Source organism: Hemibagrus wyckioides, linkage group LG14 (assembly GCF_019097595.1).
Source record: "Hemibagrus wyckioides isolate EC202008001 linkage group LG14, SWU_Hwy_1.0, whole genome shotgun sequence".
Lineage (NCBI taxonomy): Eukaryota > Metazoa > Chordata > Actinopteri > Siluriformes > Bagridae > Hemibagrus > Hemibagrus wyckioides.
In genome coordinates this window covers 11518154-11545867 of record NC_080723.1, presented here as the reverse complement: position 1 = coordinate 11545867, position 27714 = coordinate 11518154, and the positions used below count along the sequence as shown (strand labels likewise).

At 38.5% G+C, this 27714-nt stretch overlaps 1 protein-coding gene across 1 annotated transcript; it reads left to right on the top strand.

Annotated features, from left to right (window-relative positions):
- The first annotated feature begins 57 nt into the window (after positions 1 to 57).
- slc25a22a (solute carrier family 25 member 22a) lies at positions 58 to 25926 on the top strand. The gene is made up of 11 exons (XM_058407935.1): positions 58 to 432; positions 10259 to 10411; positions 11718 to 11843; positions 11952 to 12007; positions 13847 to 13937; positions 14801 to 14858; positions 16977 to 17037; positions 18386 to 18533; positions 18698 to 18852; positions 20597 to 20672; positions 21742 to 25926. Exons 2-11 carry the CDS (start codon positions 10392 to 10394, stop codon positions 21893 to 21895), a joined length of 945 nt encoding a protein of 314 aa, XP_058263918.1. The 5' UTR covers positions 58 to 432; positions 10259 to 10391; the 3' UTR covers positions 21896 to 25926.
- Positions 25927 to 27714: the final 1788 nt, after the last annotated feature.

Sequence of the window (27714 nt, the reverse complement as noted above, 5' to 3'; positions counted from 1 at the left end):
CACTAGTTAGTGCTCAAGTGTGCAGATTGGGACGTAGCCGGAGCCATACGTCCTAGTTATTTTTACCTCAAGGTCACGGAGTGTGTAGCAGGCTATGTCGTCATGGTGACGCAGTGCTCATCGCCCCGCCCCTTCCACTCTAGCTGCAATAACGGGGAGTAGCACAAGGGGGCGCAGATCTCTCTCTACACTACTCTTGCCTTCTTGTCATCCCGGCACCGCATTCCTTTTAGCTCTCACCTCTCCTCCTCAGCTTCTCCTCCGGTCCTTCACAGTGTCTTGTTTCGGGGGTTTGTTTAGTTTCCCCACCCTTCTAGTTTTAGAGACACCAGGCTGAAAACGGTCGGCTGCAGTCGGCGTGTCGGAGGGCATCATCAGGAGTGAAGAAGACGTGATTAGGGGCTTAAACACAACGGGACGCACGACACTACGGTATGATCGCGTTAAATAATTTATTAACTCGTTTCCATGCCATTTTCTGAGATCAGAGTGCAATTGTTAGGGATGCAATGCAGTATTAATGACAGTGCGATACAAAACCTGTTCATCTGGAGGAGTAATCTTGTATCTTGTGTATGTGTGTGTGTGTGTGTGTGTGTGCTCTATGGGAAGAGAATCGTTTCCCGTTATGTCGCGAGATAGGATTCCCTAAAGCCTTAGTGTTACAAGGGTTGCCATGGTCACACACACCATACTTCTGCAGTGATCGGTTAATGAAAATCCTTAATCTTTGACAAATCTGTTATTTCATGGCTATTCGGCCTGGGGAGTTGTGTAGCACGGTCAGATCATCCGGTTATCCTCACGCCAGTCTCGGTTGTGTGCGCGTTTAATGGATGCTCCGTTATTGCTACTAATATCTTAATACTACTACTACTAACAATAATAATAGTCATAATAATGATGATGATAGTAATAATAATATGTTAATTGTATGTTATTTATTAAGGGGCTTCCTGCAGTACTCTGTCATTCAGATATTTGTATAAACGCTATGTTTGGGATTGGATATGGGATTATGATACAGGAGAAAAACAACGCTGCGGTAAGAAGGAGCGACTCGTCGAGTACGGTGCGCGCCACCGACACGCTTTAGTGCGCGCTCCCGGCTCAGGAAAAAACGTGACCCTTTTCGGCGGCCAGTGATCTAACGGTGCAGATACACGGCGGCAGCACGACTTCACACACTGATCACTGTATCTTCTTCTGAGGACTTTGCACTTTTTGTCGACTTTTAGAAAAAATAAAATTAAAAAGGTAAAATCTAGCACCTTATTCGATTTGAATGTAGGACCCGAGAACAGAGTGTCTTTCTACCAGAGACCCTATAAGCCGACTACCCTTAACTAGGCTGCACACACCACTCAGAAAAAAATATTTCTTTTCGGATTTTGTGTACCAAATTTGTAATGATATTATTATTATTAATTATTATTATTAATATCATTATTAACAACCAACCCATGGAAGGGCATTTATTTACAGTTACCACTGTCTGTGTCATAAAAAGATCAGTTTTAACATTTCGACATTCCCACTCTTTTCTCTGTCGATTTAATTTTATACTTATGTATCAGGGCTTTATTTTAGTCACATACCTTTTCGACTGTAAAAAGTTCCATTAATGCTGATACAGATTGATGTTATTGTTTTAAATTATTTTAACATTAAAGACTTGACAGTTTTTTTTACTCAGACCACAAGTCCAGTTTTTTATTCCTTTAAAATGTTTTAAAATTCAATGCAATTCAATTGTGTAATATGTAGATTTGTACCATAATATTTGAAACACAGTCAGCATGACACTGGTTAAGCATACGCTGTTGCGTTTGCTGACCCCCCGCTATAGTTTACCCTACATTAATAAGAACCACATGGCTATAAATTGTCTCTACCTCTCTGACCCACTGGGAGCCTGAGTGGTCAGAGGTCCCTGGACGTGTTCATTTCTCACCAGTGGCACACACTGTGGATTAAATTTGGGGTGTAGGTGTACATGTAAACAACTTGTTATTTTAAGAATTCCTAAATGAGACACTTTAGAGCATTCGCTTCAGGTCTGTAGGGAACATAGAGAATAAAGTTGTTTTTCCCTTCTGGTCACGTTGCTGGGGTCAGAGGACATTGGCAGATACACACAGTACAGTTTTCATTAGTGATTCGGTTGAAGGACGTTTCCCTGTTTCCACTGTCAGGGGATGGACCAGGTGACAGGCACGTCAGACATGGAGCTTTGGTATGAACCACATTCTTACTGTATTATAAAGCCAAGCAAAATAGGAAATCTACTTATTGCTTGTTAAGCTGCTGAGGCAACAATCTACTACTGTTGCAGATAATTCAGCAGAATTAATAATGTTCAGAGTGGAGCTCATGACAAGGCTTTGTGCTTAGGTTTTAATTAGGTTTAAGAAATAGAGTTTTTTAAATGGGGTGTTAAATTGTATGAAAGTGCAGTACAAAAATGAGCAAGTCATAAAAGAATATTTAAATTGGGATAGTGAAGTCAGTGTATTGTGATGGACTCAGGGGTGGCCGATTTAGTGCCATAAAGAGAAAAGACAGCTGAGGAAAGACAGCTGTCTTCAAAAAGACAATTCTTGTTCATGAAATTTTTTATTAACACTACTTAGCTACCACAAGGTGTGATATAAAAATTTCAGCAAGAATCAAGGAGTAGGTGTACAAGACAGAGGTGAGACCGGCCATGCTGTATGGTATAGAGACAGTGTCACTGAGGAAGAGACAGGAGTCAGAGCTGGAGGTAGAAGAGCTGAAGATGTTGAGGTTCTCTTTGGGAGTGACAAGGTTGGACAGGATTCGGAACGAGTAAATCAGAGGGATAGCTCATGTTGGACGTTTGGGGGACAAAGTTAGGGAGGCCAGATTGAGATTGTTTGGACAGAGTGAGTATATTGGTAGGAGAATGTTGGACATGAAGCTGCCTGGCAGGAGGCAAAGAGGAAGGCCAAAGAGGAGGTATATGGATGTAATAAATGAGGATATGAAGCTAGTGGGTGCAAGTGTTGAGGATGCAGAAGATAGGGATAGGTAAAAGGTGAAGGGAAAAGGGAAAAGCCGGAAGCAGAAGAAGAAGAAGAAGAAGAAGCTACCACAAGACTAATCTATGATGGATATAAAAAAATCCACACAGTGCATTTAGAATGGCAGGATTTTGTGATGTAAACAAAATGAAACCAAGATAAAGTCAGAACCTTTTCCACCCTTAATGTGAAACTGCATTATAAGCTTCAAAAGATGAAACTCACAGACTAGCTTCAAATATGAGACTCACACGATAGTTTAAAATATGAGATTCACAGGTTAGCTTAAACTTTGAAACTCACAGACTAGCTTCAAAAATGAAACTCAGAGGATAGTGTCAAATGTTAAGCTCACAGACTAGCTTGAAATATGAAAAATACTCCAAGATTCTACCGTTTGGCTAAGAAGATGCTTGAATATTTGATTGAGCACATAAAGCAGGGATTGGGATAGAGACAGTTTTCAACTCATCTTCTCTGAAGCTAATTCAAGATACATGCCACTCCTCAGTAGTTCCACTTACACGTCCACTCTAAATAATCAAGACATGGGACTGCCAATGCTTTCTGTCTCTTTGTCTCTGCCTTAGTTTCACTTGAGTCTAGCTCTCTGCAGCACACACTCATTAAGTCAGTCAGTGAGATTTATCACTGATTAACATTGGTTTGTTTTTCTTCAGTCAATGTCTTCATGGAGTTTACATTTCCTCAAGTTTGAGATGATTGTCTTTGTTTTGAGGTGAGAATGAGGGAATTCGCTTCCCATACAGTATCTCAGAGACATCTCAGTGTCAGTGAAAAACATTTTGGTCAATTTCAATGACTGACTCTTGTCTGTTCAACACAACAATGCTGCATTTGTATAAAGGGTTGAGTGTGGAATTTTAACAGTGTTTGCTTTTTGGTGTTTGTTTTTTCTTGGACAAATGATAAATCCATTAGCTAACTCACTAGGCAAGAAAAAGCTCCAGTGTGCTAGGCTACAATGTGGTGGCTAATGTAATATAATAACGTAGCTATAGTGAGCTAGTTAAGTGCAGTAATATACACTAAGAGAAAGGAATGAGTTTTTGATTATTGTTCTCTTCTAAACAAGGTTTATTTAGTAGCACATCATGTTTGCATTCCTGACAAAAGGTCATTGAGGCTGTGGGCAATGTTTTGGCTATGAGCTGTGCTGTTCTGTCCTCATATCACGTTTGTGTATAACTGTGAGGTGATTGTTTCTTACAGTGTAAAGCTGGAGATTTATGTTAGCTTAATGCTTGAATTATTTCGACGTTCCAGTGTGTTCCTGACCAAAATATCATATTACAATATTTCAAAGCATTTCTATCATATGTATCGTGGCTACCTAAAAAATTGGAAGCAAAACAGCAGCAGAACATCAAGTTCATTCCACCACCTCGGTGCCAGAACAGAGAAGAGTCTTGATGTATACCTACCTCTTACTCTGAGAGATGGTGGGACCGGTCGGGCAGTGCTAGTAGATCTGAGGAAGCGAGGTGCAGTGCGAGGAGTAATAAGAGCTTTGAGGTAAGATGGTGCTGGTCCATTCTTGGCTTTGTAGGTCAGCATCAGTGTTTTGAATCTGATGCAGCTACAAGGAGTCAGTAGAGAAAATACAGCAGTGGGACGGTGTGTGAAAACTTATGCAAGTTGAAAACAAGTCGTGTAGCTGCATTTTGGATCATTTGCAGAGGACAAATTGCATTCAGAAGTAGACCTGCCAGTAGAGTGCTGCAGTAATCCAGTCTCGAAATGAAAAGAGAGAGTGTCATCAGCATAGCAGTGGTAAGAGAACCCATGTGAGGATATAACTTCACCAAGAAAGTTAGTATAGAGGGAGAAAAGGATAGGACCAAGTACTGAGCCTTGTGAGACACCAGTGGAGAGTCTGCATGGAGCAGATGTCCCCTCCATGTTACCTGATATGAGCTACCATCCAGGTAGGAAGCTAACCATTCCCATACTGTTCCATGGATTCCAAGACTCCTGAGGGTGGACAAGAGTGTCTTGTGGTTGACTGTGTCAAATGCTGCCGAAAGGTTGAGGAGGATGAGGACAGATGAAAGCTTGGCTGATCTAGCAGCATGTAGCTTCTCAGTGACGGCCAGAAGGGCAGCTTCTGTGGAATGTGCTATTTTGAAGCCAGACTGGTTGGGCTTTTGGAGGTTGTTCTGTGAGCGATAGTCAGACAGCAGTTGATTATAACATAACTTTTACATATATACAGTATGTATATACTGTATATATATATATACATATATATATATATATAAGCATCCTGGAGAAACCTGGATCAGGTCGAAGGCTGGCCCGTGTGGTCCAACAGACAAGCTACTGTTGCTCAAATTGCTGAAGAAGTTAATGCTGGTTTTGATAGAAAGGTGTCAGAATACACAGTGCATCGCAGTTTGTTGTGTATGGAGCTGCATAGCCGCAGACCAGTCCGGGTGCCCATGCTAACAATGGGCACGTGAGTATCAGTACTAGCCCACGGAGCAATGGAAGAAGGAGCAAACCAATCGAGTATCTGTGGGATGTGCTGAACAAACAAGTCCAATCCATGGAGGCCCCACCTCGCAACTTACAGGATTTAAAGGACCTGCTGTTAACATCTTGGTGCCAGATACCACAGCACACCTTCAGGGATGGAGTAGAGTCCATGCCACGATGGGTCAGGGCTATTTTTGGCAGCATATGGGGGACCAACAATATTAGACAGGTAGTCATAATGTTATACGTGTTTGGCATATATATATATATATATATATATATATATATATATATATATATATATATATATATATATATATATATATATATTGTTTGTGGGGGGAAAATCTCCTACTTTTATTTCTTAATGCATTATGAGTAGACGCAGCAAAACAAAAAGCAAAAAAAAAAAAAAACAGAGAAATTGCAGTTCATGTCATACTTCACCTTTAGAATTTGGACCTTATAACAGGAAGCTGTGAGGATGTAACTGCTGTAAGTCACTTAACAGCCATGTGCTTAGGTTTAACACCACATTACTGCGACTTTTATAGTTTTCATCAGTTTGTGGAGTGTGTAATGACTTACATACGATACGTAATGCGTACGATAATAACACCAAAAACAATAAACAAACAAACCAGTACATCTGGTTATAGATGATAGTAAATTTTATTGCCACTGACATTCACCATAGAGCTAAAGCAAAAACATGTTACACGGAAAAAATCTAAGCTTTCTTGATGACCTTCCAACGTTGATAATATTTACTCTACATGTGAAAGTGTTGCAAAGGCAAGATATGACACATATAATAATATATATTTAAAAAAAAAAAAAAAAAAAAAAAAAAAAAAAAAATATATATATATATAGTATTGTATATATAGTATTGTAGTGTAGAAAACCTTTTAAGCAGTAATAAATACATTGCTAGATAGATCTGAAATAATTGTTTATAGTTCAACACATGTGATATATGATATAAATCTGCAGTCGGGTGATCTGACCATTCTGACTGATCTGACCATTGTAGCAGTTCAAAAAGGACAAACACTTTGAGGAATGTGCAGTGGATAAGGGGACTTGACAGTCAAAGTTCAGAAAAGTTTCTTCACTGTTTCAGAGTTCATTGTGTGCTAATAAACTGCAACACACACACACACACACACTTGTATCTCATGCCAAGTTTTATTTCATTCTGAAGTTGCTACTTGCGTTATTTGTGCATTTGCTTATCTGTTTTCTGTTTCACGCAGAGCCACGTAGTAGTAATTTTTCTGTACAGGTGTTGAGTGTGTGAGTTAATTCAAGTGTGTATTTTTTTCTTTCTGCAATTTCTGAAGATTTTAACATCTGACAGGCCTCTTGTTATATTCACTGTTTGACTTTTTTTTTCCCTGAGTAGGAGCTCTGCATTTCACCTTACACACACTCTCTGTCTCACACACACACTTATGATCAGTTCTAGTGGCAAAGAATGCATTGTGTAAAGTTTTATCTGTGCTGTTCTCTGCCTACTTGCCAAGATTGACCTTAATTTCATGTGAACAGTCAGGTTTTGTGTGATTGAGCTGCTGATTGTTAGCTCTTTATTATTACTGATTATTTATGTTTTCTTAAATCATCTTAATTGAAACCTACGAAGTATTGTGTCATTGACTTTTACTTTAGTGGGCTTGATATTTCTGTGCTTTGATAACAAACGCTGTATGTTTTTCTTGGTTCATGTTGGCTGCTCCTTGTTAAATAGTTTTCGTGCACTGCTGAATTCTCATATCTGGCCAGAAGGTTTTAAATAATCCTCTATAACAGCATGTCTCTAACAAATTGCAGGTTTATGTTTATGCGCTTGTCCTAATGCATTGCTGTTTTTATAGTAACAGTTAATTCACAGGGACCCATGGCAGATATGGCACAGTACTATCGATCCCTCTCCTGACAGATCTATCTGTCTATCTATAACAAATGATTTACAGACTCTGCATGGAATAGATTGCTGTAAAAGATTACACAGATTTGTTGTAACGTGTTGCAGTACAGTCGTTGTGTGTTTGGTCGAGTGTGACAGTGAAGAGTTTAAAGCATGGATGGAGAACGTCTGAACATTACAGCACAAGGAGTTTGGTCAGAGGTTCAAGGTAGAAAAGAATAGACGAATGGAGAGATAAGAGAAAGGAAAAGAGTGGGCCAAAGGACAATGACAAGAGGAAGAGTTCAGGAAGGGAGGAGAAAGAGTGGGACCAGAGTCAGCATATTACCCTCTCAAGCCTGTTCAGTAAAAAATGAGAGAGAGTGAGATTAATCTGTATGTTTCCTGTGGCCTGCTTTGAACTCTGACACTGGACCAGACAGACAGACAGACACACACACACATTGATCATATTAGAAGTGATGACCATGAAAGTTAGGAAAGGGCTTGGAAAGAGATGAAAATATGACTTGGCATAAATGGAGCTGGAGGAGTGTATGAAAGTGTTTACAGTATGTGTGTGTGAGGGGGGGAGGGGAGGGGGGCGTGAGATGGAGAGTTAAATGATTGGTTGCAGGGAGAGGTGGAGAGTCTGCCAGAGTGAAGCACTTTCCAAATCCTTAGTTTCACATCTGGTCAGCATCAGAGCCAGTGAACCATTTATGTGGTTCACTGTCAAGTTACACTTTTACTGGACACTCAGCTACATTGTGTGACATTTCAGAATCTTGCAGAATAATTTTTTTGAGTCTTACTGGATAAAATGGCTGAATGTTACAAATGAAAAATCTTCCAAAGGAAAACTTTGTGTCAGGTTTTGGAGGAAAAGGTGGATGTAAGGGCAGATTCTTTATTGAGTAAAATCCTAACAAAACAATCAAAGATGTGAAAACCAAGCTTGTTATGATACAAAGAACATACAGTACAGAGGATGAGCGATACAGTTAGAACACACAAATACGACAACTGAACAGCTTGACAATAGGTTCATTTTATGCGTAACCAAATCATCTGTTAATAATCGGATTGATAGCTCAGTCCTGATCCGCTTGAGCTCAATCCAAATGAAATTTTGATCAGATTGTAAGGGGTAGTGTAGATCTGAAATAATTCGTTAGGGAAAGATGTAGCCATGCTAACGAATAGTTGAACTGGAATAGATTGAATTGCAGTTTTTAGGGTACATAAACAAAAAAATACTTTTGGAATCTTCAGTCTGATTGAATTCATTTGGATTGGTGAACATGAGCAGATGTAAACATCATCTTCCTCTTCTTCTTCTTCTTTCGGCTTTTCCCTTCAGGGGTCTCCACAGAGAATCATCTCTCTCCACCTATCCCTATCTTCTGCATCCTCAACACTTACACCCACTAGCTTCATATCCTCATTTATTACATCCATATATCTCCTCTTTTCCTCCTGCCTGGCAGCTCCATGTCCAACATTCTCCTACCAATGTACTCACTCTCCCTCCTCTGGACATGTCCAAAGCATCTTAATCTGGCCTCCCTAACCTTGTCCCCCAAACGTCCAACATGAGCTGTCCCTCTGATGTATTCGTTCCTAATCCTGTCCAACTGTGCCACTCCCAAAGAGAACCTCAACATCTTCAGCTCTAGATGTAAACATCTCATAAGATGCTGAAAAACAGGATTTTATATAGTGGTGCTAAATCAAGGTGAAATGAGACACATGCTTGATTTATGACATCCTGGGGCTTGTGGGTAGTGACACTTTGGAATCTTACAAAATAAAATCCTTCATTTTACAGAATAAATTTTTCAAATCCTACCGAATAAAATTTAAGTACACTACAGAATAAATCTGAGTAAGCTTACAGTCTAAATCTTTGTTCTTTTTCTAAATAAATCTTCAGATCCTGTTGTTGCTTGTACATTATCTTTTTTTTCCCTTGCTTGTTCACTGTCCCCTGTATTACACTGACAGAGATTTAAAGCTTCATGTGTTCTCTCGGTTTCTAGTTTTCAGGAGAATGAAGCATGTTGTGCTGGTAACATATACAGGATGTGTGGTGTCGATCTAACCGAAGATCAGGACATGTGAATTTGGGCTTAGCTCTCTTCAGAAAAGTTTAGAAACACAATGTGCTCATTAAGTAAAACTCTTTTGGTGATTTAGGTCGATAGCTGTAGGATTTATCATTTAATAAACATTTTGAGTGTGAAAATGGGCTTTGATCTGGAGAGAGAAAGTCAGTGATCACTGACATGCATCTCATAGACATTCAGGAATAATGTCTGAGTAGACTGTGTAAGGTGTAGAGGACATTTTCCTCAGTTAGTGTTAATATTGCCAATAAACTAAAAGAATATATAAATATTGTCTGTAAGATAATGGGCTCTGTTAAATATAGATTGTATTGCCTTTGAGTACTTTGGAGTTATCATGCAATCCTCCAGAGATCAGAATGCGCTCCAGTGAAAGAGAATAGCTAAAATCATTGTGCTAGGTAGGTATGCTGAATGTGTGTGTGTGTGTGTGTGTGTGCTGGCTTATAAATCTAGAGAGAGAGAGAGAGAGAGAGAGAGAGAGACAGACACAGACAGACAGACAGAGAGAGAGAAAGAGAGAGAGATGTGATGGGGTAAAAAAAAGAATGGCAAAAAAACAGGCAAAGGCAGCCAACTGTGAACTCTTCCTATACACAGTCATCTAGGTGGTAGATAATAATACTGTGTTCTTGCCGAGTTTAAACCCCTGTCTCTGGGTGCATCTTTCTTAGGTACCCTTGGTCAAAGTGAATGTGTGTACACACACGCTGAAACCTTACCGACTCTACGCAAGATATCCAGAGGACATACCCCGATACAAAAAACCCTCTCTAACACACAATAAAGAGGTGTGGGCTGACATAAATGGCTGACAAACAGATCAGGTAAGCATGAATATATATATATATATATATATATATATATATATATATATATATATATATATATATATATATATATATATATTACAAGAAAGAGTCCACTTCAATTCAGTTTCATTTCTCTATATTTGTGGACACTGCCACAAATCAGCTTTATAGAAATATAGAAATTGTGGATAGAAATGTATACATTTATCCCTAATGAGCAAGCCGGAGGTGATGATGTCATGTAAAACCTTCCTGAGATGATATTAGAAAGAAAACTAGAGAAACCATTCTCACTGAAGGCTGTCACCGGATATTGTGATTATAAATCATCTCCCGTCTATAGCTGTGTACTATATGCTCAAACATTATGTAACAAATATAAATAATAAAAAAAATGGGTAATCATTTTATAATGAAGTCTGTTTTGTTGAACTGATCGCTGATTGAGTGCAAAATGTTTCGTGGCACATGCAGTCCTAAGGGTTTCAGGGTTTCTAAGTGGCACCATTCACCCTTAATCTCAAGTATCTTTACACTGTCCATATGTATCTGTCTTCAGCACCGTCAGGTGGTCTTCTTTCCTTGCTTGTATCTGTGTAATTTAGCTTCTGATGTCCATGGACTCTCACTCTTGACCCCTTACATTAAACCAGGTGTCTCCAGCTCTTCGCTCTTCTGAGTAGCTCGTCTAAAGGTTCATAGAATATGTACAAAATTGATCAAATCAAATTAAATTTCATCTCATCTACCGAATTTGCCTCCACAAACAAATAATACTCTTATGCCAGTTTGCTGATAAATAACAGAAACCATGTGAATGAATGAAATCTGGCAATAATAAGTGATAATAATAAATCTTGTCAGCAAACCCGTTGTGTTAAATCAGTTACCTCGACTCCATGGCTCATGTCAATTTAAAATGATTTTTTGTGAAATATGATGTTCGATATTGATTATTCAATTCAATTCAATTTATTTTGTATAGCGCCTTTTACAATGAACATTGTCTCAAAGCAGCTTTACAAAAGAAGAGAAATGGAGAAAGGGGAGGGGAAAAAATTGAAATAAATAAATAAATAAATAACTAGAAATAAGAATAAATTATTAAATTAAATTATTAAACTATTTTATTTTAATTTTTTTTTTAAAAGTTCACACAAAAATGGTTCATTCAGCTGGTTTGGTTTATAGCAATAAGCTATGTAAATAAATCTTACTAGGAATATAACAGGAGCAACTCTTCACCACCTTCTTGATCTTATTATGACTTTTAAGACTGCCTTGTGTTCTGTCTTTCCTCACGATTAATTCCTTCTGCCAGTTTGCCTGCCAAGTTAATAAATGGGGGTATCGCCGGCCTGATTGGTGTCACCTGTGTATTTCCCATTGACTTGGCCAAGACCCGCTTACAGAACCAGCAGAATGGCTCTCGTCTCTACACCAGCATGTATGTAGACAGTCACACAGAATGAACACAGCAGTTTTTCTCTATTACCTAATGCTGAGTCTGTGCCTCACTGCGTAATTTTGTTTGACTTCTGTTTATGCTGTACAGGTCAGATTGCCTTATCAAAACCATTCGCTCTGAAGGATACTTTGGGATGTACAGAGGTGTGTGTTTCAACTCTCAAGTTTATTGCCATATTCAAAAGAATGCTTTAACCATCTATATACAATTGTGCTACAGTTGTACACTCTTACGGAGTAAGTAAGTGTAAGTAAGATAAGTAGAAGAGAAAATTAAACAATGTATGCAGTCATAAAGTGGCATAGTGGGTGATATTGCACATATTCAGTGCTATAAATTATTAAAATAATTTGCCAGATAAAAAGTAGTGATACATTTAAACAATGTAAACATCTCAGACAAATTTGCCAGTGTTCATAAATGTCCCACCAGAAGTCATAGGGGACCTGTACACAGCATTGTGTGTCTATTTGGTGGACAACATGACAGCAGCCCGAATGTGTCTGATGCCCTCTATTGGCTCGACTGAATGCACATTGCTTGTCATGACAATTTTATTATCAAGGGCATAAAGAGAGCTTTAACTCTTTTCCCCAGAGGCCAACAAATGGAGTTTGCTCCTATTTTGTTGTATTCATGTTCGGCATTGAATGTCATGTCCCACGATTTCTGTTTTTACCTAGACACCTAAAAATAAATAAATAAAATTAAAAAGAGTTTAGTTTATTTATGAATGTTTGTATCTCATAAATGTAATGTAAACTGTGATATCAAACCTATTTCTGCTCTCTGAGATGCCCCAAGTGTCACAGTGGAGAGTACTACACATGCAGTACAAGGACAGTCAGAATATATCAGTTTGGAGTCCCAAAGAACCCTGCATGGTTTGACCATTTAGCATTTGTAAATAGCACACTGTGGGCTGTTCTTGCAATGGATGAATCTATGTAGATGAATTTACTGTTTCATGAGGTCTTGGTTAATTCCCACCCTCGGGTTAGGTCTCCTCTATCATACGCATGAAGCCATCAAACTGAATTGTTTCAAAGTACTGCTCATGTAACGTCAAGTGGTTGTGTAACACACAGGACAGTACAACCCATATCGATTATGACCTAGAGACAGAGTATACCACGCCTTTCTCCCTGAGTACATGAGCTCTCTGGTACAGTACTCATGGCCATGTTGGGATTTAACTTTGATCAATGCCAGATGATAAGGCAAACTCTTTACTGTTGCACTACCCAAATGTCTTTTCAGGTTTCACGTGAATCAGTTGCAGATGTTTGAGTACATTAAGCTCCGTCCCAATAGAAGCTTTGTGGTGATCATCTCAACTGCAAATTTTGTGAATGGAGTCCAATACGAGGAAAACTGATCATAGTTTTCTCATAACAATATGGGTGTGGTGTATTATTCTTATCAGCTCATATAACTTGGTGGAACGCAAATGCACCAACCTACAACCTACAGGGTCACCCTATAAGCTCAGCCTGCTACACAATAGACCATTTTCTTTGTTCCTTATACTAGCATTCCTTTCAAAAGCCTCCTTGGTAAGGGTAAAGCTTATGCATTCTTTTTTCAGGTTTGTGACCCACTTCACATCAAATAAGGAGAAAACTGTGGACTTTGGAAAATTAATCATGAAATGTACATGCAATTTACTAATTAAAGCCAAATTAAAATTTTGTCACATACACAACCATACACAGTGTGATATAGTAAAATGCTTATTTGACTGTCTTAAAAATAGACTCAAAATAGAACAAATCCAGATAAATCAAAGAATTACAATAAAATTCGGATTTAATTTTACAGATAATTAGACAGCAATCAAAAATTTATGTTTGCAGGAGCATTTCATTCTATATTTTAACAGTAGTAGGTTATATTAAGTATTTTTTTTGTTTGTTTGTTTGTTTTAATTGATGATTTTATGCATATGATGATGAAACGTCTTTCCTCTATGGTGTGTTCAGGTGCCGCTGTGAACTTAACTCTCGTTACTCCAGAGAAAGCCATAAAGCTGGCTGCCAATGATTTCTTTAGGCACCATCTCTCCAAGGACGGGTGAGACACACACACACACACACACACACATTAACAATCTTGGGTACAGTTGCACAAATGCAAGCATGCAAAGAAAGGCAAAAGTACAAAGTCATCCTTCATGCACACAAGCCTGCCGTTCTTGTACATGCCTACACTGTAGAACATCTGGAATCACTTCTTTATAAAGGATGGTGTAGTATTACACAGTGTGGGCTGCTATTGTATGTCAAACATTAATATTAAACCCAGGCTGTTTTCCAACACTACCCAAAAGTCTCTGCGTTCAAATGACAGACCACTCGACCTTCACCGGCCAAGTTGCACACTGGCGCATATCTCCATAGTGACCAGAAAAGGGGCCAGTAAATTATTGACTTGACACAATGTGAATTATTAATTCAGGACTACGTGTGTGTGTATGTGTGTGTGTGGTCTACACATTCATGTACCAATCTGTGTGTTTGAGCCAATGAGTTGTGTTTAATTTGAATACAATATATAAAATATTTATTATTCAAATGGATTAAAATATTATGAGCTTGTAATACAGAAAATCACAAAATGTGATAACTTCAAATAATTTTATTTCCATTTATGTCACTTAAACAGTACAGAATTGTTTCTGTGTGTGTTATATTTGCTCTATAAATATGGCAAACCATAATAGTGTTGCAACATCTCTATAGTACACTATGTACAACACCATATATCAACAATTTTTGAACGTTTTAATATAAACACACAATTTATTATAATGTAATTATTGTTGGACCAAGATGTTTAGATGTTTTGATATAACATGACCAGTAATTGTCCACAAGTTTTATTCAAGCTTATCATGGCTCTCTGTCCCATTCTCACATTCGTCTGCTGTGTTTCAGGCAGAAGCTCACACTGTTTAGAGAAATGCTGGCAGGCTGTGGTGCAGGTACATGTCAGGTCAGTTCTCTCTCCCTTTTTCTCTTTTTCTCTTTTTCTCTCTCTCTCTCTCTCTCTCTCTCTCTCTCTCTCTCTCTCTCTCTCTCACACACACACACACACACACACACACATGCACACACACACACATCCACACACACACACTCTTTGCATACACACTCTTTGGTGTGTGTAAATTTATGCATAAGAAACCTAATGAATGTAACCTCAAATTTCACTCACAAAGAACATTATCATGCAATTATTTAATCAGACACTCATGTAGCAGCATCGTAGTACAAAAAATCAGGCAGAAACAGTCCAGCAGCTTCAGATAATGTTTACATTAACCATAAGCATGGGAGAAAATGAGATCTCAGTCATGGTATGATTGCTGGTGCCGGACAGGCTGGTTTAAGTATTTCAGAAACTCTGGAATTTTCACACACAGCAAATCTCTAGAATTTACTTCAAATGGTGCAATTAAGACACTCAGTAAGTGGCAGTTGTGTGAACAGAAACACCTTGTTGGTAAAAGATCAACAGAGAATGGCCTGAGCTGACAGAAAGGCTACAGTAACTCAGCTTCAGAATACACAACACTTCAAACCGTCATGGGATGAACAGCAGAAGATCACGTCAGGATCCATTACTGTCATCCAGAAACAGAAAACTGAGGCTCCAGTAAGCACAGACTGGCAAAACTGGCAGGTGAAGACTGGAAAAACACAGCCTGGTCTGATTTCTGCTGAGGCACACAGATGATAGGGTCAGAATTTGGCCCAGACAGCATGAATCCATCCTCAACCTGCCTTGTGTCTACAGTCTAGGCTGGTGGAACTGGTGCAATAGTGATTTCCTTGGCACACTTTGGGCTGTTCATATAATCAATCACTTGAATGCCACAGATTATTTGAGTATTGTTGCTGATCATCTGCATCCCTTCATGACCACAATTTACTATCTTCTAATGGCTACTTCCAGCTTGATAATGCACCATGTCACAGAGCAAAAGTCGCCACCAGTAGATCTGAATTCAGTAAAACACCTTTGGTATGTGGTAGAATGGGAGATTCACAGCATGAATGTTCACCATGGACCAGAACCTTAAGAATGTTTCCAGTTTCCATCTGGTGGAATTGTTTTGATCGGTTTGCACAACTTTACTCAGTGATTGATCACTGAGCCCCTGAGCCACAGATGTCATATAACTGAAGTTTAAAGCTCTCTGCTTTACATTTCTGAGTATACAAAGTTCATATCATGTATGGTGTAGACAGCCATGTCATCTTAACTCTTGCTTTCTGGTGTGATCAAAAGGCAATCCACTTCAACAGAATTGGATTCTTCATTAGTGAATAGGACTGGAGCCACACTGAGCCCAGTGAAGGGATTACAATACTAAGCAGCGTGTGGATTATCATGTATTGACCACACAGGCGGTCTGTCACTGACAGTTCCATTTTACACGTAACCCCTCCATCTATCCACCCCTCAGGTGAGAGGAGAGAAAAACAGTCTTTCATGATCCCAATTAGCATTTAACTCCGAGATAGATTTGTAGCATCTGAGTGTAGCTTCTTTGTGTGCTCAGACCTGGCACATATCCGATTAACATACCTTGTGATTTGCATGTTTGCCTTTTATGGCCTGCTGAACTGAGGAGATAAACCAACATGTCCCATGTGAAAGAGCTGCTCAGGAAAGTGTAATGGTCTTAATTACAGCTGGCTGACTCTGCTAAGTGTGTGTACATGTTAATCCCATGGCAACCACATCCTGTCATCTCCTCAGGTGAAAATGAGTCTTATGAATCCCCTTAGGAGATGAGTGATTGACCTTTATACTGCATGTTTTGTGTATGTGTGGAGAGCATTATTATTGTCATATTCATCCACTTCACTCCAGAACATTCTGATTAAATATGAGCTTTTGAATATTAATGGCTATTTAACACCAAGTATCGCCTGTTTCTAGTTTTACTGTAATGCTTTCATGACACAGAAATATTAATTTTACTGTCAAATTTAATTCTGTCCAGATAAAAAGGGTGTGTGTTGTTAGGATTTCATGTTTCATATATTTGCGCATTCTTCTTGTCGTTATAAAATGTTCTTGATTTTTCTTTGTGTATGGCAGGTCATTGTTACAACACCGATGGAGATGCTGAAAATCCAGCTGCAAGACGCGGGAAGAATTGGTGAGAAAAAAAATGGACTCTTGTTGATCTATCCTGCAAGCTGAAAATAGATTCGAGAGGCGAGAATTACATTTACACGAGAATCAGAGGCCACAGTGGGCACACACTGGCTGAAACTAGACAGCTGGCAATTAGAAAAACATGACCTGGACTGTGGTCTTCTGCTTTTGTGGCCTGTTCACCACCAGATTTTTGTTCTGAGATGGTTATCTGAGTTGCTGAGCTGATGTTTGATGTGAACTAAAGCTCTTGTACTTGCATGATTTTATACATTGTGCTGCTGCCACATGATTGGTTCAGGTCTTCTATTTACAGTGTGTGTGTGTGTGTGTATATGCTATATAATAAGGAAAAGATTTGGTCATCTACAATAACACGGAATCACTGAATTCAGGAGGAAAGAAAAAAGAAAACATCACTGAAGAAGTGCACAAGACATTTTATTCTATCTGTATTTATATCTGATTATTATCCATATTTAAAATTTTACTGATGTTATTTATGTTCTTGATAACAAGTCACAAATAACTATAAACAGCAGTTTAAATATAAGGCTGAAGTATTTATTTGATCATATTTATTTCCACACACTATCTAAAAAACATTTGCAGACTTAAATGTAGCTACAAGTTTACTCTCATGACCCACTGATGAATAATTTGGTGGAATAGGAAGAGGTGTGAAATGGGACGAAAGAAAGGAAAGAGATTATAAAACACTGCCCTCATGTGGCTAAACGTTTAACAGAAAAAAAACTCTTGCAGTGAAGGGTATAATTCTAATAAATGCGTGTATTGTGGCAGAGATCGTTAGAAATCTCTTGCTGATGTTGTCAAAAATAATATCATAATAGATACAACAAAAATCTATAAAACTTGACTCATCATTTAATTTCTGCATCCATTTTCTTTTCCATTCTGTACTGATAATGCTTGCAATATTATTACACATCAAATTCTGTTTTTTCTTATTTCTTCTTATTTATATTTCTTCTTATTTTTAATTTATTTTGTTAATTTATTCATTTATTTTTATAAGTCTAAGGAATTTTTAATTGCAGCTTGTATACTGTGTGTAACTGTTTGTGACTAATAAAATCTTAAATTTTAAATCATTGTTCTGGTGTACCATCGACCTACACATGCTGCTGCTTTCTCTCAGCTAACTCACAGCCTAACCTGGTCTGGTTTGTGAAGTAGATGTATTAGCTGAATCAGGTGAATTTGGAACATGGAGCAAAGTTTAAATATAAAATGTACAATGGAGCCAAGACTGGTCTAAGATTATTCTGCTCTCTCTCTCTCTCTCTTTCTCTCTCTCTCTTTTTCGTGTGTATTTGTTTTTATAGCTGCTCAGAGAAAACTGATGCCACAGGCCGTGTCTCCTGGTGGCCCTGTTGAGGTGAAGAGCCCGACTGCTATGCAGCTCACACGAGAGTTGCTGAGAGAAAAAGGCATTGCTGGACTCTATAAAGGGCTAGGGGCCACTCTGCTCAGGTACTGCACACACACACACACACAGAGAGAGAGAGACAGAAAGCATAGTATTACGTAATCTTTGTTCATTTGCAAACTTGTTGATATAAAGGTGCTTTCTCTGCCTGTTTCTGTTTCTGATTCTCTCTCTCTCTCTCTCTCTCTCTCTCTCTGTCTGTTTGCAGGGATGTCCCTTTCTCGGTCATCTACTTTCCTCTGTTTGCTAATCTGAATAACTTGGGGAAGAGAGGAGAGGACGGTCCTGCTCCCTTCTACGTCTCCTTCATATCAGGCTGCATCGCTGGCAGTACAGCTGCTGTAGCTGTTAACCCTGTAGATGGTGAGTGCCAGAGAGTGAGATTCAGACCTCAGACCCCTGGAGAGAGAAAAAAACTTGCCTGTTGTTGGTTTCACTCCATCTACACAGCCCCTGAAAGATTGTTTGCGTTGTTCTTCTGTGGGAAAAGGGAAAGTTTAATATGTACAATGCTACAACATAGACTTCCTTGCAATTCAGTTCAAAACAGGTTCAGGTTTTCCTTTTCATAAATCCGGGCGCTTTGGAAAGCTAGTGCTCTTAACCATCCATTGAATCCTTGTGCATAAGACAGGTCAAGTATTGACGTCCTCCAGGAGAGAGTAGCACAAGGATGACATTTAGAGTGAAGGAGCAGCCAGGAACACAATTACAGCCAACAAACAACTTATTGATTGAATCATTAGTTTGTCCACACAGAGTGCTTTCACAAAACTGCGGCAAAAGCAAAAGACCTTTTAGTTCAAAGTTTTTTTTCTATGGTGGGACAAGGGGGACTAAAAAGGCATTAACAGAGCATTCCAGCTGAAGATATGCTCATACAAATTTCAGAAACTATATTATTACTAAATATTATTAGCCTACACAGCTCTTTTGCAAAAAGCAGAATCAATGCAATGTCATGTTATGACACCATTGTGATATATGTTTTTAGGCAAATTTTTATATAATAAAATTGCAACCCAGGCTTCTCAAAAAGTTAAACACTGTAGGGTCTTTCTGTGTTGTTCTTTTAGAAGGATACTAACACAGATAAAACCAGCTTCACAGACATTTCCTAACTATATTACTGCAAATCTGAAACACTGAGCCTGCTGCAGATTTGCTCATACACGATGCACCCTGGACTGTATCATTTCATCAGCGATACATTTTGTGATTAGCTTATCAGACATTTTCAATCAGTATAAACAAATAAAGTATTTCATCACTGCAAGTCTGATATAAAATGAGTCAAGACTCTTGGCTTTCAGTGTGAGTGTCTTTCCCTCTGTTGGATAACCTTACACAGAATCTTAGTGGTTGAAGATCAAATTTTAGCTGCTTATGAACAATCACTTGGAGCATCTCAGAGAGCAGGAATGGGTTTGATATCATCATTTACTAAGACATTTTTGGGTTTTTGTTCTTTTTTTGGAAAGATATTGCCCATAGTAGGCTAGGTAATAATTACAAATTCTTAAAGTCCTGTGTGTCTACATTCATATTAACCACGACTGTGGAGTGGAAAATGACAAGACATTCAATAATCAACATGGAAACAACAAAACAGGAACAAACAACTTTTTCTGACCTCTGGGAAAAAAAGGAATCAGTAGGAATGGCCAACAGTTCCTTTATTCTGCCTTAATAAAATTATTTACTCTGTTACCCTCTCTTCCTTTTCCACTGTCTTTTGTTTTCTTTATTCCCTTGTAGAGTTTGCTTTTGAGTGCATAGCTGGTGAAGCTCAGCAAGATTAGAGATTAAGATCCTAAATGATATATCCTCTGTCTCATCAGCTGCACCAAAGCGCCTCATGATTATTTCCCAGTAATCTATTACCTTCTGGTGGCAAATTAGACTGCCCTGTAACTCTTGTGTAAAAGTGTAATGTTTTAGCATTAAAGTGACAATGTGAAGGTTTTTACTGAACCAGGATAAAGATACAAGTGAACTATTGGGCTAATGCAACAAGATTAATAAATGTGTAACACTTGAACTCACAAAACTGAATTGTGTGTGTGTGTGTGTGTGTGTGTGTGTGTGTGTATTGTTTGCATTATAGTGATAAAAACCCGATTGCAGTCACTAACACGTGGTAATCAGGAGGACACATACAGCGGGGTGACTGACTGCATCAGGTGATTACAATTTTTTCTCACTGGCGTGACGTCATCAACTCGTTTTTATTTTCAGGTGAAGGTCAGAATTGGTCCTGTAATGGCAATATTTCAACTCACATTGGTTCGATTTCAGCATTGTCAACATTTTGCGTAAGTGGCTGCTTCTCAGTCATGTCCACAGGTCGCACAAACTCACACATGGATTGAGGAAACAGTGTTGGGAATCTGTGGGGGCCTTGAGGACTCATTTCAGAACCACTTACTTATGCAAAAAGTTTAAAAATGCTGAAACCAATTTAATATTCGGATATTCACCGATTCAGACATAACATTTGAGCACAGACAGGTGAAGTGAATAACACTGATGATCTCCTCATCATGGCACCTGTTAGTGGGTGGGATATATTTGGCAGCAAGTGAACATTTTGTCCTCAGCGTTGATGTGTTAGAAGCAGGAAAAATGGGCAAGAGTAAGGATTTGAGCGAGTTTGACAAGGACCAAATTGTGATGGCTAGACGACTGGATCAGAGCATCTCCAAAACTGCAGCTCTTGTGGGGTGTTCCCGGTCTGCAGTGGTCAGTATCTATCAAAAGTGGTCCAAGGAAGGAACAGTGGTGAACCGGAGACAGGGTCATGGGTGGCCAAGGCTCATTGATGCACATGGGGAGTGAAGGCTGGCCCGTGTGATCCGATCCAACAGACGAGCTACTGTTGCTCAGATTGCTGAAGAAGTTAATGCTGGTTCTGATAGAAAGTTCTTATAATACACAGTGCATAATGTGTCAGGGCTGTTTTGGAAGCAAAAGGGGGACCAAACGAATATTAGGCAGGTGGTCATAATGTTATGCCTGGTCAGTGTAAATGAAACACCACTGCAGTACCACATAGTGTAGCTTAGAAGCTGCATTTCTAGAAAAATCTCATCTTTGTTATGGTAGATTAAACGTGATCATAATAATAATATCACATTTAATTATGTTCACCTGTGGGATTAATAGCTATGATTTTATCAGGTATAGGTTCTCTGATTGTCTATGTATCAGATTTATGCTAATATCACATCTCCAATGTCTTTTTCACAACAGGAAGATTCTGCGTAACGAAGGTCCCGCTGCTTTCCTGAAAGGTGCATACTGCCGTGCTCTCGTCATCGCGCCACTCTTCGGGATTGCTCAGGTCGTCTACTTCCTGGGTGTTGGTGAATTTATCCTCAGCTTTTTACCCAAGCGGAACAATTAACCGATCGGTTCTGCTTTCTGCCTTCCCATCTACACTGCACCAGTTAAGACCTCTTCCCTACTGCCTCCAACTCAAGTCAATGTGTTGCCTGGAGGTGACTTTATTTTTGTCTGTTTATTTTATTATTGTGTAATTTTACTGAAATGTATGTTTCATTTTTGGATGAATGTGACAATCAAATTATGATGAGAAGAGATTTGTTTTTTTGGAATGTTTGCCAAATTCCCTGAGGGGGCCTGTTAGTCCTCAGCTGAAGCACAGGCCATGAAATTCTTAATCCAACATGCCAAAGTTGTTGGTTACTTGTTTATGGAGCATCATATGAAATCTCAACAAAATAGTAATTCTGTTTTTCAATTTTACAAAGATAAAAGTTTTCAGTTACAGGATGAAAAACAACACTTAAATTCTTGTCATGACCTTTGGGTAGATTTCCCATTATTATTATGATATGAATTCCTTCAAGCCTAGAATGTGTATTTTTGGCCTTGAATGACCTCGAGGCATTATTGGTGTATATGCACTTGAAAGTTTTGTGTACGTGTATGTGTGTGAGATGCAATAGTCGTTTACTGTCTCAGATGGACTGCAGGTCTGGAGTAAACACACACACACACACACACACACACTGATGTTGAGCTTTGAGTCTTATGATAGCAGCACACACAGCGCAGATGACTAATATCAGCTTGAGCCCTCTCACACTATGACTTTCCATCTGTGGAGAGATAGTCCATTATGCACTACGTCATGGAGAGCAGTGCTGTTTAAATAAACTGAACGCACACTACGGCTGTGTCCTTAAGAGCTAAAAGTAGCAGTTTCCACTTGTACTTGTTTGTAATCCTACTCCGCTTACCCGCTCCACTCTGGCTAAAACTAGCCCTTGCACTAAGAACCGTGACAGAAAACGTAATTATTGTGTCATGCACATGTGTGCATTCACGGACTTCTTACATACTCTGAGAGCAACTTTAATGCATTACAGCCCTCAGATCAGTGCTGATTATAGTTCTCTGAGGCATTTTACCTAGCAGCCCTTATATAACGCTAACATTAAAAACAATCCCCCTGAAAGCACAAACATTGCCTATGTGTAATCACAGATCCTGCTTGGTTTGGCAGCAGACTTGCTCTCATGAGCTTGTGTTTAAAGTCTTATTACAGCTGCTAGTGGGCTTTTGAGCAAAAGGAGAATGTCAGTAAAAATGTGCTGCATGCTGAGCCGTCCCTTTTTTTTTAAACAATAAATGTGCACTGGTCTGTTCTTTGTAATGTTAGTTATTGCTAATGTAATTAGATTACATCTAATTGAATCACATTTCGCTGCTCTTACAGTACAGGCTAGGGTCATTTTACATCTTTTACCCTGCAAACCAGATCTCATACATTAGATATTATATTTTGTGAGTTGGTACAGACATGTGGAAATGTTAAATAGTGCACGTAATCCATCGATAAATATTTATTTGGTCTATGTGAAATTCCTCAGCTGCATTTTTCCAGGCAGGTGTAAGCTTTCTTAAAACTGACAAATGACTAAAGCATCTCTCATACAAGATCATTTTAAATACAGAATCCAATGCTGTGATTTTAGAATGGCTTTTTTTAATCAGTAAGAGATTGATGATGTAATATCATTAATATCGTTTTTTTCCCTCATATCTTATCCCCCCCATGCATTGCGTGCCCATGGTGAGTTGTGGCCTCTTATTGGCTAGTGAGAGATGAAGGTGACTTTGAAGAGTGATAGCTAATCATATGATGTCTTTTCAGTGCTGTGTAGTGAAAGGGCAAAAGCACATGCTGAGTGATGTTTCAAAAAAGATTCTGTCTTATCTGCTGGGAGTAAAATGATATTTATCAAAAGTATATATCTATATATATATATGTGTGTGTGTGTGTGTGTGTGTGTGTTTTATTGTTGCTCGTCTGTATTAATGGTTTAATGAATATGTGCAGATTATATTTTTGTTTTTGTTGTGTAGGTGATGGCTTATTTTGCACACTTCCCCTTATCATGCTCTCTTTTAAACTTTTACATTTTTGTTTTAACAGTAATTGTATCCAGGAGCATTAGGACCCAAAAAGCTGCCCCATGAGAAATTTACATTAACTTAAATTAACTGCCACAGTTGGTACATTTCTTAAAGTCCAGATGAAGTTCAAAAATCTCCAACAAGTCAAAATAAGTCAAGTATATATGCAACGACAAGCATTTATAGTCAGAAACAAGGCGTCTAGGCTTTTACGTGACGCTCCCCTGCACAAAGAGAGCCTGTTTTATGACTGCCAAACAAACCCTGACCAAATCCCTACTCAAAAGACTTATGCTCCTGAGGCCTGCCGCCAGCCTACCTCTCTAGAGATTAGCTGTATAGAATTAGCATGTGCGCTACAGGAAAAAGCCATTTAAGCGGAGGTCTTTACTGCAGTGAATTGGAACTGGGAAGGAGAAATGGTTTTATGGAAATCTTTTTCTCATCCTGGTTCACTGGTATTGATGAAGAGTTAGTTATTTAATACCACAATGCAGTTATTTATTTACAGTATAGTTTTTTTGGGGGGGTTAGACAGCCCAAAGTTTCGACAGCTGCAAAGATGGGACACCAAAAGATTGTTTACATGGTTCTCCTTCTTGTTTATTATGCTGTGTCATCTGTTTCTTTGCAGTTTGTGTTTTACACATTTTTATTTGAACATGTTCAGTGTTCGGTCTCACTTTGAAGGCTTTGTGAATGTGTCCCAGTGACACCTTGCTCTCCATGTTTGCCTTGTGCTTCTTCTTCTTCTTTTTTTTCCAGCCGGAATTTTATTTGTCTTTTTCCTGCACATTCCAAATGCTCTTTTGTGATATTTAATTCTTTACATAACTGTGATTATTATTTCTGTTAATTTCTGTTCAAACTTTTTAACGTCATGTGATTACTGGTGTTTTTATTCCTGATTGTAAAAAGAGATTTATTTTTTAAATCTCTCTAGTTGTAATTGTGACGATGTCTGATTCATCAGTTGTGAACTGACTGTAAAGTGAAACTTAATAGTATATTCTGTGGGGTTGTGTGTGGCAGGTGTGGTGTGTGCGTTTAGGTGTGTGTGTGTATGTGACTGTCACTTATTGTGATGTGCAATTTATATTTTATATCCTATATAATTTATATTCCTACTTTCCCTCAATGATTCCCTACATTCTGTCCATCATTCCCTTTGCCCCGAATAGAGAGGTGTAGGAGATACACACCAAAAAGATTTATTTATAATCATGAAGAAGCAAAAAAGCACAAAGAAAGATCAGGCACAAGCTCTACACTTGCGTCCACACACGCACCCACCCACCCACACACACACAACCCTTTTGTTAATGAGGAGTTCTCAACTGTACACTAGAGTTAAGATCCTCTGATACAGGGTGTTTAATGAATACATAAATACCTTAACTGTAGTGTGTTATAACTTAGATTGAATTTGTGCTTTTTTAATAGTTGCACATTTCTATAGTCTATGTATTGCGGTCCATAACATATTTTAAACCTTATAACAAAACCAGAGAATATACCTTTGAATATTATGACCAATGTTGAAGATTCCAATTTAGTAGGTTAGATGCCAGTTCCCTAAGATTCAAATACATATAATGTGAGTGTAAGTAAAATAGATAGACTATATAATAACCAGCTTACTTATATGCAATAATAATAATAATAATAAAAATGAGACACTATAAACAGGAGGACTAACCTGTCAGATCTCTGCAACAATGTAATGCAGCTTTTGTGGATTCCGTTATAGGCTGTAGAAGTAGCACATCAAACTCCTAACTCCTTGTTTTCTTCCTCCAAGAGGAATAGTGCAAATAAACACTTTAAAACAAACAGCGCGCTTTCTCTATTTTGTGTGATGGGGAAATTGCTTTAAATGCAAAGGATATAAACCTTTTTAAATCCTTGCTGTTTTCCATATACAACATGGATAGACAATGTGTTGCATTCTTGTGTCAGAGATGATTGTTCAATAAAATGGATTTGTCATGAGTTCCTGCTTGATTTTTTTATTTATTTATTTTTTAGTATCAGTAAGCTTCTTGGTCAAGAGACTGTCAGATGTCTACATAAAAACCACTTTACACTTGTAGAATGAAATGGGATATACTAAAAGCCAAGTGCACACACACACACACACACAAGGTGCATGCGTGAACAGTGCGCTTTGGACCACAAGGTGGTGCTCCAGGATGACGGAATATTACTATATTTTACAGCCACATTGGTTTGTTTCCATCCTGGTAAGTTGTACAACACAAGATGAACTTTAATCGGTCAGAAGCGGTTAGATTGCCAAATCAGTTTTAAAACATGAAAATAACAGACTATTAAGAATTAATGAACAAACGGTACACTGTATCTAGAACTGGGAGTCGATACCAAAAAGAATCGACTCCTTGATTCCGAAATGCCTGGAATCAAGGTGTCGACTCTTTTTGGTATCGACTCCCAGTTCTAGAAGAGTCGACTCCAAAGAACTCGATTCCAGGCAGTGACTATGCACAATATCGCATATCGGCCGGGTTATCACTTTATGTGGTTAATCACAGTGATGTATGAAGTGCTGGCTGAAGCCTTAAGCAAAGGTTGACGGAGTACTAAAATATAGAACTCCCACATGATACTGTACTTTGTTCAATAAAAAAAGCTAATCAGTTATACAACTTTTATAACAGATGTATAACAAAAATATTTCTGCTCCTGTGTTCAGTCTGAAACACAACAATAAAAGTATGTGTTGAAAACACAATAGTATAATAATTCAAAACCATTCAGCAGGGAAGGGCATGGTATACAGTAGGATACGTTGTGGTCTATTTTTGTCTATTTTGGTTGACCAAAACACTGTACAGAGGCTAAGACTAAGGATACTAAAGATATTAAAATAAAATAATAACAGTAATAGTAACAAATAATTAGGCTGACTGAGTGTGTGTGTGTGTGTTAAATTTTGATTTAATATTAATATCTCATAGGAGAACCATAACACTGTGATTAATGACAAAGGAAATTTAAAATTGATATGCTATACATCAACCATTGTAAGAGGTAGAGGTAATAGCTAGAGAACAAAGTACAAAGCCACTGTTTTAATCATTGTCAAATAGATCCAGTAATTAAGAATAGTTTGAATTCCTCATGGAAAGGAAAGACAGAAGCACACTTTCACATACACACTGATGAGAGAGAAAGAGTCTGCAAGTGGTTATTGAATTCAAGTATAATTTCATGGTTCAGGTTTCATACACTCTACTAGAACCGGCTCATAGGACAGCGCTCCATCGTGTGCTATAGTTTATTACAAGTCTCGACATCAGCATATCTGCTGTTCATGTGACAGCAATGACACATGAGATTACGCTGGAGCATGATGGGAAATACAGAATTAGAACGTAGCACTTCAGGATGCAGCAGGCACAGTGTATGTCATGGTAGCGTATCCCAGCTGGTGTGTCATTCAGGGTCAGCTGTATTGAGATTTTTTGTTGGAGCTCAGTGCCAGTCTGGACGTGATTTGGTTCCTTGGCAATGAAATATGAGCTGACCTCGTCTGTTCCCTCATCATGTCAAGAAAATGCTGCTTATATATCACCGTTAAGGTGCTGTCATAGTGCTGTCCTTGACCACACCGGCATGTCCCTTTAATCTTGGTTTAAATCTATATAATAACGCCTTTGTAATATAATTTGCCATATAAATTTCAGTGGTGCGTGTGTGCATTTGCAGTCATACATTGAACGTTTCCTTCCTTGTGTCTCTTGGCCACTCTAAGCCTCC

What these genes read in the sequence shown, in the direction of transcription:
- slc25a22a (XM_058407935.1), top strand. Translation starts at nt 10,392, where the DNA reads ATGGCTGACAAACAGATCAG. An exon ending in CACCATCTCTCCAAGGACGG is followed by an intron (nt 13,938 to 14,800) that starts GTGAGACACACA and finishes GCTGTGTTTCAG; the next exon opens with GCAGAAGCTCACACTGTTTA. An exon ending in GCAAGACGCGGGAAGAATTG is followed by an intron (nt 17,038 to 18,385) that starts GTGAGAAAAAAA and finishes TTGTTTTTATAG; the next exon opens with CTGCTCAGAGAAAACTGATG.